This window comes from Oncorhynchus tshawytscha, linkage group LG15 (genome assembly GCF_018296145.1).
Source record: "Oncorhynchus tshawytscha isolate Ot180627B linkage group LG15, Otsh_v2.0, whole genome shotgun sequence".
Lineage (NCBI taxonomy): Eukaryota > Metazoa > Chordata > Actinopteri > Salmoniformes > Salmonidae > Oncorhynchus > Oncorhynchus tshawytscha.
This window is the reverse complement of record NC_056443.1, coordinates 31,241,892-31,261,741: the sequence shown is the minus strand read 5'-3', so window position 1 is coordinate 31,261,741 and position 19,850 is coordinate 31,241,892. Positions and strand designations below refer to the sequence as shown.

General features: G+C 50.9%; 1 protein-coding gene across 4 annotated transcripts in view; it reads left to right on the top strand.

The window, feature by feature from the left end:
* LOC112214826 (TBC1 domain family member 14) overlaps positions 1-19,850 on the top strand; it is a 59,147-nt gene that overhangs the window by 36,782 nt on the left and 2,515 nt on the right. For 3 of the 4 annotated variants that reach the window (XM_042298465.1, XM_042298468.1, XM_042298467.1), the window contains 6 exons: positions 8,102-8,184; positions 8,958-9,182; positions 9,704-9,775; positions 10,028-10,122; positions 15,603-15,674; positions 18,025-18,153. In XM_042298465.1, coding sequence (XP_042154399.1) covers positions 8,102-8,184; positions 8,958-9,182; positions 9,704-9,775; positions 10,028-10,122; positions 15,603-15,674; positions 18,025-18,153 — 676 coding nt within the window. The remainder of the gene's footprint in view (positions 1-8,101; positions 8,185-8,957; positions 9,183-9,703; positions 9,776-10,027; positions 10,123-15,602; positions 15,675-18,024; positions 18,154-19,850) is intronic. The other variant, XM_042298466.1, reaches the window with a different exon arrangement.

Here is a 19,850-nt window from a genome sequence, read left to right as displayed (position 1 = left end):
GGTCACACACACACACACACACACACACACACACACACACTTATACTGGAGGCTCGCCCTGCGTATGTAACACACACACTTATACTAGACAGGGTTCACACACACACACACACACACATATATTAGACACACACACACACACACACACACACACACACACTTATACTGGAGGCTCGCCCTATTAGATGTAACACACACACTTATACTAGACAGGGTTCACACACACACACACACACACACACACACACATATATTAGACAGGGTTCACACACACACACACACACACACACACACACACACACACACATATATTAGACAGGGTTTCACACACACACACACACACATATATTAGACAGGGTTCACACACACACACACACACATACTTATATTAGACAGGGTTCACACACACACACACACACACACACACATACTTGTATTAGACAGGGTTCACACACACACACACACACACACACACACACACATATACTTATATTAGACAGGGTTCACACACACACACACACACACATTCTTATATTAGACAGGGTTCACACACATATACACACACACACACAAACACACACTTATATTAGACAGGGTTCACACACACACACACACACACACACACTTATACTGGAGCCTCGCCCTGCGTACATCACACACACACACTTATACTAGCCAGGGTACACACTTATACTAGACAGGGTACACACACACACTTATACTAGACAGGGTTTACACACACAGGACCCTCTTATACAGTCTTGTCCTTGTCTGGTATTACCTGGCTCTGGGCATTATTGAAGGAAAGATGGGGGGGGCTTTCAACAAACTGTTTATTGATTCTGTACAGTCATACAACCACAGCAGGAGTATATTCACAGAGTATTCCATGACCAGGTGAAAGCTATGATCCCTTATTGTCGTCACTTATTAAATCCACGTTCAATCAGTGTAGATGAAGGGGAGGAGACGGGTTAAAGAAGGATTTTTAAGCTGTGAGACAATTGAGACATGGAGTGTGCCATTCAGAGGGTGATGGAGCAGCTCTGCAGGAGACTGTAGAGTTTCTACTGTTGAGTCATGGATCAGACTTCATTCCCCTTTTGGAGGATTGCTTGTCTAACCATGATCAACATGACGCCAGCCCAGCTACAGGGCTGCCCAGCTCTTATCCCTGCCCTATACAGGGCTGCTCAGCTCTTATCCCTGCTCTCTACAGGGCTGCTCAGCTCTTATCCCTGCTCTCTACAGGGCTGCCCAGCTCTTATCCCTGCCCTCTACAGGGCTGCCCAGCTCTTATCCCTGCCCTCTACAGGGCTGCCCAGCTCTTATCCCTGTTCTCTACAGGGCTGCCCAGCTCTTTTCCATGCTCTCTACAGGGCTGCCCAGCTCTTTTCTCCTGCTCTCTACAGGGCTGCCCAGCTCTTATCCCTGCTCTCTACAGGGCTGCCCAGCTCTTATCCCTGCTCTCTACAGGGCTGCCCAGCTCTTATCCCTGCTCTCTACAGGGCTGCCCAGCTCTTATCCCTGCTTTTCCCTCTACAGGGCTGCCCAGCTCTTATCCCTGCTCTCTACAGGGCTGCCCAGCTCTTATCCCTGCTCTCTACAGGGCTGCCCAGCTCTTATCCCTGCTCTCTACAGGGCTGCCCAGCTCTTATCCCTGCTCTCTCTACAGGGCTGCCCAGCTCTTATCCCTGCTCTCTACAGGGCTGCCCAGCTCTTATCCCTGACAGGGCTGCCCAGCTCTTATCCCTGCCCTCTACAGGGCTGCCCAGCTCTTATCCCTGCTCTCACAGGGCTGCCCAGCTCTTATCCCTGCCCTCTACAGGGCTGCCCAGCTCTTATCCCTGACAGGGCTGCCCAGCTCTTATCCCTGCCCTCTACAGGGCTGCCCAGCTCTTATCCCTGCTCTCTACAGGGCTGCCCAGCTCTTATCCCTGCCCTCTACAGGGCTGCCCAGCTCTTATCCCCGCTCTCACAGGGCTGCCCAGCTCTTATCCCTGCTCTCTACAGGGTTGCCCAGCTCTTATCCCTGCCCTCTACAGGGCTGCCCAGCTCTTAGACAGGGCTGCCCAGCTCTTATCCCTGCTCTCACAGGGTTGCCCAGCTCTTATCCCTGCCCTCACAGGGCTGCCCAGCTCTTATCCCTGCCCTCTACAGGGCTGCCCAGCTCTTATCCCTGACAGGGCTGCCCAGCTCTTATCCCTGCCCTCACAGGGCTGCCCAGCTCTTATCCCTGCTCTCTACAGGGCTGCCCAGCTCTTATCCCTACTTCTATGCCCAGACAGGGCTGCCCAGCTCTTATCCCTGCTCTCTACAGGGTTGCCCAGCTCTTATCCCTGCCCTCACAGGGCTGCCCAGCTCTTATCCCTGCTCTCACAGGGCTGCCCAGCTCTTATTAGACAGGGTGCCCAGCTCTTATCCCTGCTCTCTACAGGGCTGCCCAGCTCTTATCCCTGCCCTCTACAGGGCTGCCCAGCTCTTATCCCACTCTACAGGGCTGCCCAGCTCATCCCTGCCCTCTACAGGGCTGCCCAACATCCCCGCTCTCTACAGGGCTTAGCTCTTATCCCTGCTAGACAGGGTTGCCCAGCTCTTATCCCTGCCCTCTACAGGGCTGCCCAGCTCTTATCCCCGCTCTCACAGGGCTGCCCAGCTCTTATCCCTGCTCTCTACAGGGTTGCCCAGCTCTTATCCCTGCCCTCTACAGGGCTGCCCAGCTCTTATCCCTGCCCTCTACAGGGCTGCCCAGCTCTTATCCCTGCCCTCTACAGGGCTGCCCAGCTCTTATCCCTGCCCTCTACAGGGCTGCCCAGCTCTTATTAGACAGGGCTGCCCAGCTCTTATCCCCGCTCTCACAGGGTTGCCCAGCTCTTATCCCACACACAGCTCTTATCCCTGCTCTCTACAGGGTTAGACAGGGTTGCCCAGCTCTTATCCCACAGGGCTGCCCACATCCCTGCTCTCACAGGGCTGCCCAGCTCTTACACTGCTCTCTACAGGGCTGCCCAGCTCTTATCCCTGCTCTCTACAGGGCTGCCCAGCTCTTATCCTGCTCTCACAGGGCTGCCCAGCTCTTATCCCTGCCCTCTACAGGGCTGCCCAGCTCTTATCCCTGCTCTCTACAGGGCTGCCCAGCTCTTATCCCTGCCCTCTACAGGGCTGCCCAGCTCTTATCCCTGCTCTCTACAGGGCTGCCCAGCTCTTACACAGGGCTGCCCAGCTCTTATACAGGGCTGCCCAGCTCTTATCCCTGCTCTCTACAGGGTTGCCCAGCTCTTATCCCTGCCCTCTACAGGGCTGCCCAGCTCTTATAGGGCTGCCCAGCTCTTATCCCTGCTCTCTACAGGGTTGCCCAGCTCTTATCCCTGCCCTCTACAGGGCTGCCCAGCTCTTATCCCTGCCCTCTACAGGGCTACTTATCCCTGACAGGGCTGCCCAGCTCTTATCCCTGCCCACAGGGCTGCCCAGCTCTTATCCCTGCTCTCTACAGGGCTGCCCAGCTCTTATCCCTGCTCTCTACAGGGTTGCCCAGCTCTTATCCCCGCTCTCACAGGGCTGCCCAGCTCTTATCCCTGCTCTCTACAGGGTTGCCCAGCTCTTATCCCTGCCCTCTACAGGGCTGCCCAGCTCTTATCCCTGCTCTCTACAGGGCTGCCCAGCTCTTATCCCTGCCCTCTACAGGGCTGCCCAGCTCTTATCCCTGACAGGGCTGCCCAGCTCTTATCCCTGCCCTCTACAGGGCTGCCCAGCTCTTATCCCTGCTTCTACAGGGCTGCCCAGCTCTTAACAGGGCTGCCCAGCTTTATTACAGGGCTTCTTATCCCTGCTCTCTACAGGGTTGCCCAGCTCTTATCCCTGCCCTCTACAGGGCTGCCCAGCTCTTATCCCCGCTCTCTACAGGGCTGCCCAGCTCTTATCCCTGCTCTCTACAGGGTTGCCCAGCTCTTATCCCTGCCCTCTACAGGGCTGCCCAGCTCTTATCCCTGCCCTCTACAGGGCTGCCCAGCTCTTATCCCTGCCCTCTACAGGGCTGCCCAGCTCTTATCCCTGCCCTCTACAGGGCTGCCCAGCTCTTATCCCTGCTCTCTACAGGGCTGCCCAGCTCTTATCCCCGCTCTCTACAGGGTTGCCCAGCTCTTATCCCCGCTCTCTACAGGGCTGCCCAGCTCTTATCCCTGCTCTCTACAGGGTTGCCCAGCTCTTATCCCTGCCCTCTACAGGGTTGCCCAGCTCTTATCCCTGCTCTCTACAGGGCTGCCCAGCTCTTATCCCTGCCCTCTACAGGGCTGCCCAGCTCTTATCCCTGACAGGGCTGCCCAGCTCTTATCCCTGCTCTCTACAGGGCTGCTCAGCTCTTATCCCTGCTCTCTACAGGGCTGCCCAGCTCTTATTTCTACAGGGCTGCTCTTAGACAGGGCTGCCCAGCTCTTATCCCTGTTCTCTACAGGGCTGCCCAGCTCTTTTCCATGCTCTCTACAGGGCTGCCCAGCTCTTTTCCCTGCTCTCTACAGGGCTGCCCAGCTCTTTTCCCTGCTCTTTGCCCAGCTCTTTTCCCTGCTCTCTACAGGGCTGCCCAGCTCTTATCCCTGCTCTCTACAGGGCTGCCCAGATCCCTGCTCTCTAGGGCTGCCCAGCTCTTATCCCTGCTCTCTACAGGGCTGCCCAGCTCTTATCCCTGCTCTCTACAGGGCTGCCCATCTTTTCCCTGCTCTCTACAGGGCTGCCCAGCTCTTTTCCCTGCTCTCTACAGGGCTGCCCATTGCCCAGCCTTATCCCTGCTCTCTACAGGGCTGCCCAGCTCTTATCCCTGATACAGGGCTGCCCAGCTCTTATCCCTGCTCTCTACAGGGCTGCCCAGCTCTTATCCCTGCTCTCAGCTCTTATCCCTGCTCTCTACAGGGCTGCCCAGCTCTTATCCCTGCTCTCTACAGGGGGCTGCCCAGCTCTTATCCCTGCTCTCTACAGGGCTGCCCAGCTCTTATCCCTGCCCTCTACAGGGCTGCCCAGCTCTTATCCCTGCTCTCTACAGGGCTGCCCAGCTCTTATCCCTACAGGGCTGCTCTACAGGGCTGCCCAGCTCTTATCCCTGCCCTCTACAGGGCTTCTTATCCAGGGCTGCCCAGCTCTTATCCCCTGCTCTCTACAGGGCTGCCCAGCTCTTATCCCTGCTCTCTACAGGGCTGCCCAGCTCTTATCCCTGCTCTCTACAGGGCTGCCCAGCTTATCCCTGCCCTTACAGGGCTGCCCAGCTCTTATCCCCTGCTCTCTATCCCAGGGCTGCCCAGCTCTTATCCCTGCTCCCAGGGCTGCCCAGCTCTTATCTCTACAGGGCTGCCCAGCTCTTATCCCTGCTCTCTACAGGGCTGCCCAGCTCTTATCCCTGCTCTCTACAGGGCTGCCCAGCTCTTATCCCTGCCCTCTACAGGGCTGCCCAGCTCTTATCCCTGCTCTCTACAGGGCTGCCCAGCTCAGGGCTGCCCAGCTCTTATCCCTGCCCTCTACAGGGCTGCCCAGCTCTTATCCCTGCTCCAGGGCTGCCCAGCTCTTATCCCGCTCTCTACAGGGCTGCCCAGCTCTTATCCCTGCTCTCTACAGGGCTGCCCAGCTCTTATCCCTGCTCTCTACAGGGCTGCCCAGCTCTTATCCCTGCTCTCTACAGGGCTGCCCAGCTCTTATCCCTGCTCTCTACAGGGCTGCCCAGCTCTTATCCCTGCTCTCTACAGGGCTGCCCAGCTCTTATCCCTATCCCTCTACAGGGCTGCCCAGCTCTTATCCCTGCTCTCTACAGGGCTGCCCAGCTCTTATCCCTGCTCTCTACAGGGCTGCCCAGCTCTTATCCCTGCTCTCTACAGGGCTGCCCAGCTCTTATCCCTGCTCTCTACAGGGCTGCCCAGCTCTTATCCCTGCTCTCTACAGGGCTGCCCAGGCTCTCTACAGGGCTGCCCAGCTCTTATCCCCCTCTACAGGGCTGCCCAGCTCTCTACAGGGCTGCCCAGCTATCCCTGCCCTCTATCCTTATCCCTGCCCTCTACAGGGCTGCCCAGCTCTTATCCCTGCCCTCCAGGGCTGCCCAGCTCTTATCCCTCTCTACAGGGCTGCCCAGCTCTTATCCTACAGGGCTGCCCAGCTCTTATCCCTCTCTACAGGGTTGCCCAGCTCTTATCCCTGCTCTCTACAGGGCTGCCCAGCTCTTATCCCTGCTCTCTACAGGGCTGCCCAGCTCTTATCCCTGCCCTCTACAGGGCTGCCCAGCTCTTATCCCTGCCCTCTACAGGGCTGCCCAGCTCTTATCCCTGCCCTCTACAGGGCTGCTGCTCCAGCTCTTATGCCCAGCTCTTATCCCCCTCTACAGGGCTGCCCAGCTCTTATCCCTGCTCTCTACAGGGTTGCCCAGCTCTTATCCCTGCCCTCTACAGGGCTGCCCAGCTCTTATCCCTGCCCTCTACAGGGCTGCCCAGCTCTTATCCCTGCTCTCTACAGGGCTGCCCAGCTCTTATCCCTGCCCTCTACAGGGCTGCCCAGCTCTTATCCCTGCTCTCTACAGGGCTGCCCAGCTCTTATCCCTGCCCTCTACAGGGCTGCCCTGTAGTGGATGACTTGGCTGGGGCTCTTTCTTTTTCTCTTTCACACATACAGCAAATATACACTGAGTATATTTAAGTAACAAGGCCTGAGGAGATGTGGTATATGGCCAATATACCACGGCTAAGGGCTGTTCTTAAGCACAACACAACGCGGAGTGCCTGGACTCAGCCCTTAGCTGTGGTATATTGGCCATATACCACAAACCCCCGAGGTGCCTTATTGCTATTATAAACTGGTTACCAACGTAATTAGAGCAGTAACAAGAAATGTTTTGTCATACCCATGGTATACGATCTGATTTAGTCACGAGTGGTGCAGCGGTTTAAGGCATCACTACAGACCCTGGTTCGATTCCAGGCTGTATCACAACCGGCCGGCATATGGAGTCCCATAGGGCGGTGCACATTTGGCCCAGCGTCGTCCAGGTTTGGCCAGTGTTGGCCGTCATTGTAAATAAGAATTTGTTTTTAACTGACTTGCCTAGTTAAATAAAGGTATAATTAAAAAATAAAATACCACAGCTTTCAGCCAATCAGCATTCAGGGCTCGAACCACCTAGTTTATAAAAAGTATTCCATGAGATAGAACTGACCAGGTGAAAGCTACGATCCCTTATTATCGTCACTTGTTAAATCCAATTTCAATCAGTGTAGATGAAGGGGAGGAGACGGGTTAAAGAAGGATTTTTATGCTGTGAGACAATTGAGACATGGAGTGTGTGTGTGTGTTTCACCTTGAATAAGGGTTTCACATTTGGGGAAATTACACTCTAATTGTTTTATATTTTTTTTATATTTTGTCAGGAAATGCAGCTCTGTTTCAGGTTCTGCTGTTGTGCAGTGGTTGCACAGCCTTTCCTCTACAGGGAGCCAGTTTTTCCTGTGTCTACCCTTCTCAGTGGCAAGGCTGTGCTCACTGTGCCTGTACTTTGTCTCTGTCTCTCCTCATTTCTCTTCCCTGCTTCATTATGTCTCCTTCATGCCAGACTAACTAACCCATGTGGTTTCCTAACTCTTATGAGAGCTAGTTTAGCTAGAGGCTGCTGACAGTTTAGTGTGTCTCTCTCGTTCTCGCTTCTCTCTCTCTCTATTCTCTCTCCTCTGTCTCTCTATTGTCTCTCCTCTGTCTGTCTCGCGCTCTCTCTGTGTCTCTCCCTGTGTCTCACAGCTTCGAGTGGGCCTCCCTGCTGTGAACACACATTTTTCAGAGTGAAAGCATTTTATGCAAACAAATGGTAAACATATGGAATATTTAGTCGTGTACGGTGTGGGTTAGGGTGTGTCAGATCAACAGGAGGATTGGCTTAGTAAAGCAATCATCTGAGACCAGGCCAAGGTCACTCAAGGTCTCTCTCCACCCCCCCTCCCCCTCTCCATCCATCCCTCACTCACTCTTTCCATTGCCTGCCTTCTCCACCAATACACCAGCAGCTCAACCACCATGAATAATGTAAGGCACCAAGTTCAAACCACGCACGCACACAGTCACTCACTACAATGTGTGTGTGTTGCAGTAATCTGCCAGCCAAGCCTGCGGAGGAGGCCCAGAAACACAGACAACAGTATGAGGAGATGGTGGCCCAGGCCAAGAAGAGAGGTGACTGTTCATGATTTATTCATTCATCTGGATCATACCTCTTTCATAGGGACATTCCCTCTCCCAGGGCTCGAGAAGTTCTATCTGTCATGACCACTTATAGTCAAAATGAACGCCTTTCCACTTCTCCAGCTCTTTAGACTACGTTTACACAGGCAGCCCAATTCTGATCTTTTGCCAAAAGAGCTGATGTGATTGGAAAAAAAGTAGAGAAAATATCCAAATTGGGTTGCCTGTGTAAAAGCAGCCTTGGATACTTTTATAATCGCTGCCATTTCTTGTCCTCGTTCCGTCATTAAAACTGACTGTATTGGTTCCGACTACTGTTTCACAGCCATGACATCCCTGCAGATCAGTGGTCCTAGAAGGGCACTATATCATTGTAATGTAATAGATATTGTCATCTAACGGTCTCTTCTCTCTGCCTCGCTCCCCTCTCTGCCTCGCTCCCCTCTCTGCCTCGCTCCCCTCTCTGCCTCGCTCCCTCCCTGCCTCGCTCCCCTCCCTGCCTCGCTCCCCTCCCCCTCGCTCCCCTCCCTGCCTCGCTCCCCTCCCTGCCCCTCCCCCTCTGCCTCGCTCCCCCTCTGCCTCGCTCCCCCTCTGCCTCGCTCCCACCTCTGCCTCGCTCCCCTCCCTGCCTGCCTCGCTCCCCTCCCTGCCTGCCTCGCTCCCTCCCTGCCTGCCTCGCCTCCTCCTCCCTGCCTGCCTCGCTCCCCTCCCTGCCTGCCTCGCTCCCCTCCCTGCCTGCCTCGCTCCCCTCCCTGCCTCCGTAGAGCTCAAGGAGGCCCAGAAGAGGAGGAAGCAGCTGGAGCTCAGGTGTAAGGTGGAAGAGAGCATTGGCAACGCCGCCCAGACCTGGAACCAGGAGATTCTGCCCAACTGGAGCACCATGTGTAACTCTCGGCGGGTCAGGGACCTCTGGTGGCAGGGCGTGCCCCCTAGCGTCAGGGGCAAGGTCTGGAGCCTGGCGGTGGGCAACGAGCTCAACATCACTCACGGTAGGACACACACCTCACTGTAGGTCTGAGGCTACTGAATTATACACACCCCATATTGTGTGTGTGTGTGGGGGGAAAAAGAGGACTGTAGATACTAGAGGTCTCAATTTCAGCATGACTCAGCGAAAAAACACCCCCCCCTGGTGGCCCATTTTGCCAATTACATCCAAACCAAATGGGATCATGTATCTCACACACACACCCCTCTCTCTCTCCTCAGTTATTCTCACTAGAGAGCAGCAGGGTCTAGGACAAGGCTGGTAGATAAGCACAGCACCACTGAGACACTGAATAGCTCGTTGGTACTGGAGAGAAGACCTTGAGGCTGTCCAGGCCTGATGTGCTGCAGTGGAAGGCTTTTAGATAGAGGGACTATGACAGTAATGCCTTGGTTTACTTCCATGTTAATTGTAGCAACGGAGTGTTCAATGGCAGGTTTTTGTTTGTGTGTGTGTGTGTGTGTGTGTGTGTGTGTGTGTGTGTGCACATGGTGATCAGTGTTGTGATGTATTCTTCCACAGAGCTCTACAACATCTGTCTGGCCAGGGCCAGGGACAAGTGGAAGTCTATGCCTATAGAACCAGTGACTGAAGGTAGAGGACAGACTCTCTTCTCTTTCGTCTCCCTTCGTCTCCATCTTTATCCCCTTCTTTCTCTGAAGTGCTATTGAAAACGTTCGACCTCACAAAGGGCTGAGAATTTAAATCTGAATCGCATTGAATCAACAAACAACAAAAAAATCCTACAGAAGGTTAGGAAACATGAGAGTTGGCTAAAGGAAGTGTGTGATGTTGTGTGTGTGTGTGTGTGTGTGTGTGTGTGTGTGTGTGTGTGTGTGTGTGTGGATGCAGGTTCATCTCTGGCGGACAGAGAGGCCAGTCTGGAGCTGATCAAGCTGGACATCTCCAGAACCTTTCCTCATCTCTGTATCTTCCAACAGGTCAGTGGCAGGACAACAACTATTTATGACATCATCGAGGATCTCTGTGTCCACTCTGAATTCAGTTGTGGTCCTCTATAGCTCAGTTTGTGAGCATTGACGCTTGCAACACCAGGGTAGTGAGTTCAATTCCCGGGACCACCTGTACATAAACTGTATGCACGCATAACTGTAAATTACTTTTGGATAAAAGCATTTGGTAAATGGTTTTTATTATTAATAGATTCATTTAGTTGACTATATCTCTATACTGAACAAAAAAATATATAAACGCAACATGTAAAGTGTTGGTCCCATGTTTCATGAGCTCAAATCAAAGATCCCTGGAATATTTCTTTTTACATCCCTGTTAGTGAGCATTTCTCCATCCACATGACAGGTGTGGCAAGAAGCTGATTAAACAGCATGATCATTACACAGGTGCACCTTGTACTGGGGACATTAAAAGATCACTCTAAAATGTGCAGATTTTTTGTCACAACACAATGCCACAGATGTCTCAAATTTTGAGGGGGCATTCCATTGGCATGCTGACTGCAGGGATGTCCACCAGAACTGTTGCCAGAAAATTGAATGTTCATTTCTCTACCATAAGCCGCCTCCAATGTCGTTTTAGAGAATTTGGCAGTGCGTCTAACGGCCTCACAACCACAGACCACGTGTAACCATGCCAGCCAAGGACGCCATATCCGGATTCTTCACCTGCGGGATCGTCTGAGCCCAGCCATCCGGACAGCTGATGAAACTGAGGAGTTTTTCTGTCTGTGGGGAAAAACTAATTCTGTCTGCAATAAAGTATATTTGGCCTCCCGGGTGGCGCAGTGGTTAAAGGGCGCTGTACTGCAGCGCCAGCTGTGCTATCAGAGTCCCTGGGTTCGCGCCCAGGCTCTGTCGTAACCGGCCGCGACCGGAGAGGGGGGCGACGCACAAAGTCGTCCGGGTTAGGGAGGGCTTGGTCGGTAGGGATGTCCTTGTCTCATCGCGCACCAGCAACTCCTGTGGCGGGCCGAGCGCAGTGCGCGCTAACCAAGGTTGCCAGGTGCACGGTGTACCCTCCGACACATTGGTGCGGCTGGCTTCCGGGTTGGATGCGCGCTGTGTTAAGAAGCAGTATGGCTGGTTGGGTTCTGTATCGGAGGACGCATGACTTTCAACCTTCGTCTCTCCCGAGCCCGTACGGGAGTTGTAGCAATGAGACAAGATAGTAGCTACTACAACAATTGGATACCACAAAATTGGGGAGAAAAAAGGGTAAAATTTCAACAACAACAAAAATATATTTTTGTAGGGGATCGTTCTGATTGGCTGGGCCTGGCTCCCAAGTTGGTGGACCTACACCCTCCCATTGGCTGCACCAATGCCCAATCATGTGAAATCCAAAGATTTTTTTAAACATATTTTTTATTTAACCAGGTAGGTCAGTTGAGAACAAGATCTCATTTACAACTGCGACCTGGCCAAGATAAAGCAAAGCAGTGCGACAAAAAACAACACTGAGTTACACATGGAATTAACAAACGTACAGTCGATAACAACAGAAAGGTCAATATGCAGTGTATTAAGATAAGGGCCAAATTAATTTATTTCAATTGACTGATTTCCTTTTAGGAACTGTAATTCAGTAAAATTGTTGAAATTGTTGCGTTTTATATTTTTTGGTCAGTATACCTTCCTCTCGTAAGTGGTTAGGTGAACTTCACCTATCTCGGTGTGTGGGTGAGATTGTTGTTGTGTTGCAACAGTCAATGTAGGGGAACTTCCCCTCCTCACCTTCAGGCTCAAACCCTACATCCCAACCAGAGTACTTCATTCTGCCACCTCCGGTATCTCCAAAAAAAGTACCAGTCAAAAGTTTGAACACACCTCCTCATTGAAAGGTTTTTCTTTATTTTTTTAACAATTTTCTACATTGTATAGTGTAGTGAAGACATCAACACTATGAAATAACACATATGGAATAATGTACTAACCAAAAAAGTGTTACAAAAATCTAAACATTTTATATTTGAGATTCTTCAAAACGGCCACCCTTTGCCTTGACAGCTTTGCACACTCTTGACATTCTCTCAACCAGCTTCATGAGGTAGTCACCTGGAATGCATTTCAATTAACAGCTGTACCTTGTTAAAGGTTAATTTATGGAATTTATTTCCTTCTTAATGTGTTTGAGCCGATCAATTGTGTTGTGACAAGGTAGGGGTGTTATACAGAAGATAGCCTTAATTGGTAAAAGACCAAGTTCACATTATGGCAAGAACAGCTCAAATTAGCAAAGAGAAATGACAGTCATTACTTTTAAGGTCAGTCAATCCAGAACATTAATAACTTTAAAAGTTTCTTCAAATGCAGTCGCAAAAACCATCAAGTAATGATGAAACTGGCTCTCATGAGGACTGCCACAGGAAAGGAAGACCCAGAGTTACCTCTGCTGCAGAGGATAAGTTCATTAGAGTTACCAGCCTCAGAAATTGCAGACCAAATAAATTCTTCAGAGTTCAAGTAACAGACACATCTCAACATCAACTGTTCAGAGGAGACTGAGTAAATCAGGCCTCCATGGTCGAATTGCTGCAAAGAAACCACTACTAAAGGACACCAATAATAAGATGTCACTTGCTTGGGCCAAGAAACACGAGCAATGGACATTAGACCAGTATAAATATGTCCGTTGGTCGGATGGGTTCAAATTGGATTTTTTTTGGTTCCAACCGCCATGTCTTTGTTCGACACAGAGTAGTAGTTTCCACCGTGAATCATCCTGTCTTTTAGGAAATCACAGAACGAGCAGTATGGCTGGTGGCATTGTCATGCTGGAGGGTGATGTCAGGATGAGCCTGCAGGAAGGGTACCACATGAGGGAGGAGGATGTCTTCCCTGTAACACACAGAATGAGCAGTATGGCTGGTGGCATTGTCATGCTGGAGGGTCATGTCAGGATGAGCCTGCAGGAAGGGTACCACATGAGGGATGAGGATGTCTTCCCTGTAACACACAGAATGAGCAGTATGGCTGGTGGCATTGTCATGCTGGAGGGTGATGTCAGGATGAGCCTGCAGGAAGGGTACCACATGAGGGAGGAGGATGTCTTCCCTGTAACACACAGAATGAGCACTATGGCTGGTGGCATTGTCATGCTGGAGGGTGATGTCAGGATGAGCCTGCAGGAAGGGTACCACATGAGGGAGGAGGATGTCTTCCCTGTAACACACAGAATGAGCAGTATGGCTGGTGGCATTGTCATGCTGGAGGGTGATGTCAGGATGAGCCTGCAGGAAGGGTACCACATGAGGGAGGAGGATGTCTTCCCTGTAACACACAGAATGAGCAGTATGGCTGGTGGCATTGTCATGCTGGAGGGTCATGTCAGGATGAGCCTGCAGGAAGGGTACCACATGAGGGAGGAGGATGTCTTCCTTGTAACGCACAGCGTTGAGATTGCCTGCAAGCTCAGTCCGATGATGCTGTGACACACCGCCCCAGACCATGACGGACCCTCCACCTCGATCGGCTCCAGAGTACAGGCCTCAGTGTCACGCTCATTCCTTCGACGATAAACGCAAATCCGACTATCACCCCTGGTGAGACAAACTCTCGACTCGTCAGTGAAGAGCACTTTTTGCCAGTCCTGTCTGATCCAGCAACAGTGGGTTTGTGCCCATAGGCGACGTTGTTGCCGGTGATATCTGTTGAGGACCTACCTTACAACAGGCCTACAAGCCCTCAGTCCAGCCCCTCTCAGCCTATTGCGGACAGTCTGAGCACTGATGGAGGGATTGTGCGTTCCAGGTGTAACTTGGGCAGTTGTTGTTGACATCCTGTACCTGTCCCTTAGGTGTGATGTTCGGATGTACCGATCCCGTGCAGGTGTTGTTACACGGTCTGCCACTGCGAGGATGATCAGCTGTTCAGGTTATGTCGATATAGGACTCGTTTTACTGTGGATACAGATACTTTTGTACCTGTTTCCTCCAGCATCTTCACAAGGTCCTTTGCTGTTGTTCTGGGATTGATTTCATCTCTAGGAGACAGAACGCGTCTCCTACCTGAGCGGTATGACGGCTGCGTGGTCCCATGGTGTTTATACTTGCGTACTATTGTTTGTACAGATGAACGTGGTACCTTCAGGCGTTTGGAAATTGCTCCCAAGAATGAACCAGGCTTGTGGGGGTCTACAATTTTTTTCTGAGGTCTTGGCTGATTTCTTTTGATTTTCCCATGATGTCAAGGAAAGAGGCACTGAGTTTGAAGGGAGTCCTTGAAATACATCCACAGGTACACCTCCAAATGACTCAAATTATGTCAATTATCCTATCAGAAGCTTCTAAAGCCATGACATCATTTTCTGGAATGTTCCAAGCTGTTTAAAGGCACAGTCAACGTAGTGTATGTAAACTTCTGACCCACTTGAAATGTGATACAGTGAATTAAATAATATGTCTGTAAACAATTGTTGGAAAAATTACTTGTATCATTCACAAAGTAGATGTCCTAACCAACTGGCCAAATCTATAGCTTGTTAACAAGAAATTTGTGGAGTGGTTGAAAAACAAGTTTTAATGATTCCAACATAAGTGTATGTAAACTTCCGACTTCAACTGCATCTTTGAAAGACAGGGTCCTGAAAAAGGGATGTTTCTTTTTTTGGTATGTGTGTGTGTGTGTGTGTGTGTGTGTGTGGTGTGTGTATATACACTGCTCAAAAAAATAAAGGGAACACTTAAACAACACAATGTAACTCCAAGTCAATCACACTTTTGTGAAATCAAACTGTCCACTTAGGAAGCAACACTGATTGATTGACAATAAATGTCACATGCTGTTGTGCAAATGGAATAGACAACAGGTGGAAATTATAGGCAATTAGCAAGACACCCCCAATAAAGGAGTGGTTCTGCAGGTGGTGACCAAACCACTTCTCAGTTCCTATGCTTCCTGGCTGATGTTTTGGTCACTTTTGAATGCTGGCGGTGCTTTCACTCTAGTGGTAGCATGAGACGGAGTCTACATTACATCAAAGTTGGATCAGCCTGTAGGGTGGTTTTACACTTTAATTTTGAGTGTGACTCCAAATCCAGACCTCCATGGGTCGATACATTTGATTTCCATTGATAATTTTTGTGTGATTTTGTTGTCGGCACATTCAACTATGGAAAGAAAAAAAGTATTTATAAGAATATTTCATTCATTCAGATCTAGGATGTTATTTTAGTGTTCCCTTTATTTTTTTGAGCAGTGTATGTGTATATGTATATATATGTATATGTATATATATATATATATATATGCACTTGTCTTTTCCTACTTGCACTGACTTTGCTGATAGCTATTTTGTGGAAACATGTACTTTTTATGACTGTGGTTGTTTCACCTAGCTGTCTTATTAAGATGCACCAACTGTAAGTGGCCGTGGATAAGAACGTCTGCTGAATGACTAAAATGTACCTGTTGTAATAGTTAAAATATCACCTGTGTTTCTACAGGGAGGTCCGTACTACGACGTGCTGCACAGCATTCTAGGAGCATACACCTGCTATAGGCCAGACGTGGGCTACGTAAGTAGTAGCGCACACACACACACGTACGTTCCTACTTCATAACATAAGCTCACACACTTGATGATGAATTCCTCGTCGGCCTTCGTGTGTATCTGTATAGTGTGTCAGTGGTAATGGCCCTGAATAGTGATGTATATTGGTGCTTTTCTTTGGAAGCACAAGGGTCCTTAAGGCCGAATGATGACCGTTTTATCAGAAACCATTGCTTCTCTCGGTCCTATGGTGGAAGGTGATAGAAACACATTGGACCTTAAGCTATAAACGGACTGGCTCGGAGTCCTACGTTAGCCTACGGGTGAGTTCCAAATGGTGCCCTATTCCCTAGACAGTGCACTACTTTCAGCTAGAGCCATATGGGTACTGGTCAAAGTACTGCACTATCTAGGGAATAGAATGCCATTTGGGACACTGCTCTATGTAAACAGCCAGTATGTGTAGTGTGGGAGAGACGAGCAGCAGGCCTCCATAGAGAGACGGGGAGCGGTAGGCCTCCATAGAGAGGGAGAGACGAGCAGCAGGCCTCCATAGAGAGACGGGGAGCGGTAGGCCTCCGTAGAGAGGGAGAGACGGGGAGCGGTAGGCCTCCGTAGAGAGGGAGAGACGGGGAGCGGCCTCCGTAGAGAGGGAGAGACGGGCGGCGGGCCTCCGTAGAGAGGGAGAGACGGGCGGCGGGCCTCCGTAGAGAGGGAGAGACGGGCGGCGGGCCTCCGTAGAGAGGGAGAGACGGGCGGCGGGCCTCCGTAGAGAGGGAGAGACGGGCGGCGGGCCTCCGTAGAGAGGGAGAGACGGGCGGCGGGCCTCCGTAGAGAGGGAGAGACGGGCGGCGGGCCTCCGTAGAGAGGGAGAGACGGGCGGCGGGCCTCCGTAGAGAGGGAGAGACGGGCGGCGGGCCTCCGTAGAGAGACGGGCGGCGGGCCTCATACATTTGACCACCCCACCTGGCACTTTTGCTGGTTTGTGGGTGTTTGTGTTTGTGTGTGTGTGTTTGCGGGTGTTTGTGTGTGTGTGTGTGGGTGTTTGTGGGTGTGTGGGTGTTTGTGTGCTTGCTTCTGTGTATTCCAACGCAGCACTGACGTAACCAGTTTTCTCTTTTGCTTCCATTCGTCATCATTCTCTCTGAACCTTGAACACAGTAGAACTACTGCATTACTAACATCCACTTTGGCTGGTTTGATTATCATCTTTGAGTCTGATGAAATGAGTTTCCAGGATGTGGTGTCAGTGTGCTCTGCTGGAGATATACTGTGGCTTTTACACCTCCACCTCACCACAGCCATGCTGAGAAACAGCCCACAGTGTGTTTTTAGAGAAATGTCTCCACTTCCTGGACTAACCTTATGGCAATATGACTGTCTCCAAGGAATACTGACAGATGGAGAATTTAAGTTAAAGGTAGACTGAGAAATGATGTTGCAGCAGGAAGCACCACAGATATTTAGATGAGCGCGATGCATGACTTTGCATTTTAACAGAGTCGCAGAGTATTCTAATGTGTACACAGGTGTGCTTCACCCTGCTACAACGTGGTAGCTACCCGACCAAAACAGTTTAGCCTCGTGCTTCAACGCTCTTAGTAGTTATGGAAATTGACCCAATGCTGCTGTTTACGTTGCATCTACATCATCTCGCGGAGTCTACCTTTTTAAGTGTTATTATAGAAAACAAAATTCCCTTGCATTAGTACTCGTCCTTGTAGCACCAGCCGGTAACCAGTAAATGCCCCCAACACCACCCCACTACTAATAATAAACCTCACTCACTCTCTCTCCTCCCTCTGTGTTCACAGTACTGACATGCAGTTGATCAACATGGCTAGCGTACCGTAGCAGGAGTCAACGCGGCTAGGGTACCGTAGCAGGAGTCAACGCGGCTAGGGTACTTTAGCAGGAGTCAACGCGGCTAGGGTACCGTAGCAGGAGTCAACGCGGCTAGGGTACCGTAGCAGGAGTCAACGCGGCTAGGGTACCGTAGCAGGAGTCAACGCGGCTAGGGTACCGTAGCAGGAGTCAACGCGGCTAGGGTACCGTAGCAGGAGTCAACGCGGCTAGGGTACCGTAGCAGGAGTCAACGCGGCTAGGGTACCGTAGCAGGAGTCAACGCGGCTAGGGTACCGTAGCAGGAGTCAACGCGGCTAGAGGGCCCGTAGCAGGAGTCAACGCGGCTAGGGTACCGTAGCAGGAGTCAACGCGGCTAGGGTACCGTAGCAGGAGTCAACGCGGCTAGGGTACCGTAGCAGGAGTCAACGCGGCTAGGGTACCGTTGCAGGAGTCAACGCGGCTAGGGTACCGTAGCAGGTAACAGTTAACATCACTACTTTCATAGTTAACATCAGTCCCGGTGTGTTCAGGTTCAGGGTATGTCGTTCATCGCGGCGGTGCTGATCCTCAACCTGGACACGGCAGACGCCTTCATAGCTTTCGCCAACCTCCTGAACAAGCCCTGTCAGATGGCCTTCTTCAGAGTGGACCACAGCCTTGTGAGTACAGTGCAGACAGACACACACACACACGCACAGACACAGACCGATAGTTCTTTGTGTTTGTGCTGGAATAAAAGCCTGCACACCCTGTTAGCAGAGATTTTCACAATACACCACTGCACTCATAGCACTTAGCACCCTGTTCACAACTGTAACCATGTGTTACTATGCTGCTACAACATTTGACTGGTGGTGTCATAGTGGTGTCAGGGCGGTGTGGTCTATATATCTGGCTGATAGTGGTGTCAGGGCGGTGTGGTCTATATATCTGGCTGACAGTGGTCTATAGATCTGGCTGATAGTGGTGTCAGGGCGGTGTGGTCTATATATCTGCCTGATAGTGATGTCAGGGCGATGTGGTCTATATATCTGGCTGATAGTGGTGTCAGGGCGGTGTGGTCTATATATCTGGCTGATAGTGGTGTCAGGGTGATGTGGTCTATATATCTGGCTGATAGTGGTGTCAGGGCAGTGTGGTCTATATATCTGGCTGATAGTGGTGTCAGGGCAGTGTGGTCTATATATCTGGCTGATAGTGGTGTCAGGGTGGTGTGGTCTATATATCTGGCTGATAGTGGTGTCAGGGTGGTGTGGTCTATATATCTGGCTGATAGTGGTGTCAGGGTGGTGTGGTCTATATATCTGGCTGATAGTGGTCTATATATCTGGCTGATAGTGGTCTATATATCTGGCTGATAGTGGTCTATATATCTGGCTGATAGTGGTCTATATATCTGGCTGACAGTGGTCTATAGATCTGGCTGACAGTGGTCTATAGATCTGGCTGATAGTGGTCTATATATCTGGCTGACAGTGGTCTATAGATCTGGCTGATAGTGGTGTCAGGGCGGTGTGGTCTATATATCTGGCTGATAGTGGTGTCAGGGCGGGGTGGTCTATATATCTGGCTAATAGTGGGGTCAGGGCGGTGTGGTCTATATATCTGGCTGATAGTGGTGTCAGGGCGGGGTGGTCTATATATCTGGCTAATAGTGGGGTCAGGGCGGTGTGGTCTATATATCTGGCTGATAGTGGTGTCAGGGCGGTGTGGTCTATATCTGGCTGATAGTGGTCTATATATCTGGCTGATAGTGGTGTCAGGGTGATGTGGTCTATATATCTGGCTGGCAGTTGTGTCAGGGAGTGTGGTCTATATATCTGGCTGACAGTGGTCTATATATCTGGCTGATAGTGGTCTATATATCTGGCTGATAGTGGTCTATATATCTGGCTGATAGTGGTGTCAGGGCGGTGTGGTCTATATATCTGGCTGATAGTGGTGTCAGGGCGGTGTGGTCTATATATCTGGCTGATAGTGGTGTCAGGGCGGTGTGGTCTATATATCTGGCTGATAGTGGTGTCAGGTCGGTGTGGTCTATATATCTGGCTGGCAGTGGTGTCAGGGCGGTGTGGTCTATATATCTGGCTGGCAGTGGTGTCAGGGAGGTGTGGTCTATATATCTGGCTGATAGTGGTCTATATATCTGGCTGATAGTGGTGTCAGGGTGATGTGGTCTATATATCTGGCTGGCAGTGGTGTCAGGGAGGTGTGGTCTAAATATCTGGCTGACAGTGGTCTATAGATCTGGCTGATAGTGGTGTCAGGGCGGTGTGGTCTATATATCTGGCTGATAGTGGTGTCAGGGCGGTGTGGTCTATATATCTGCCTGATAGTGGTCTATATATCTGGCTGA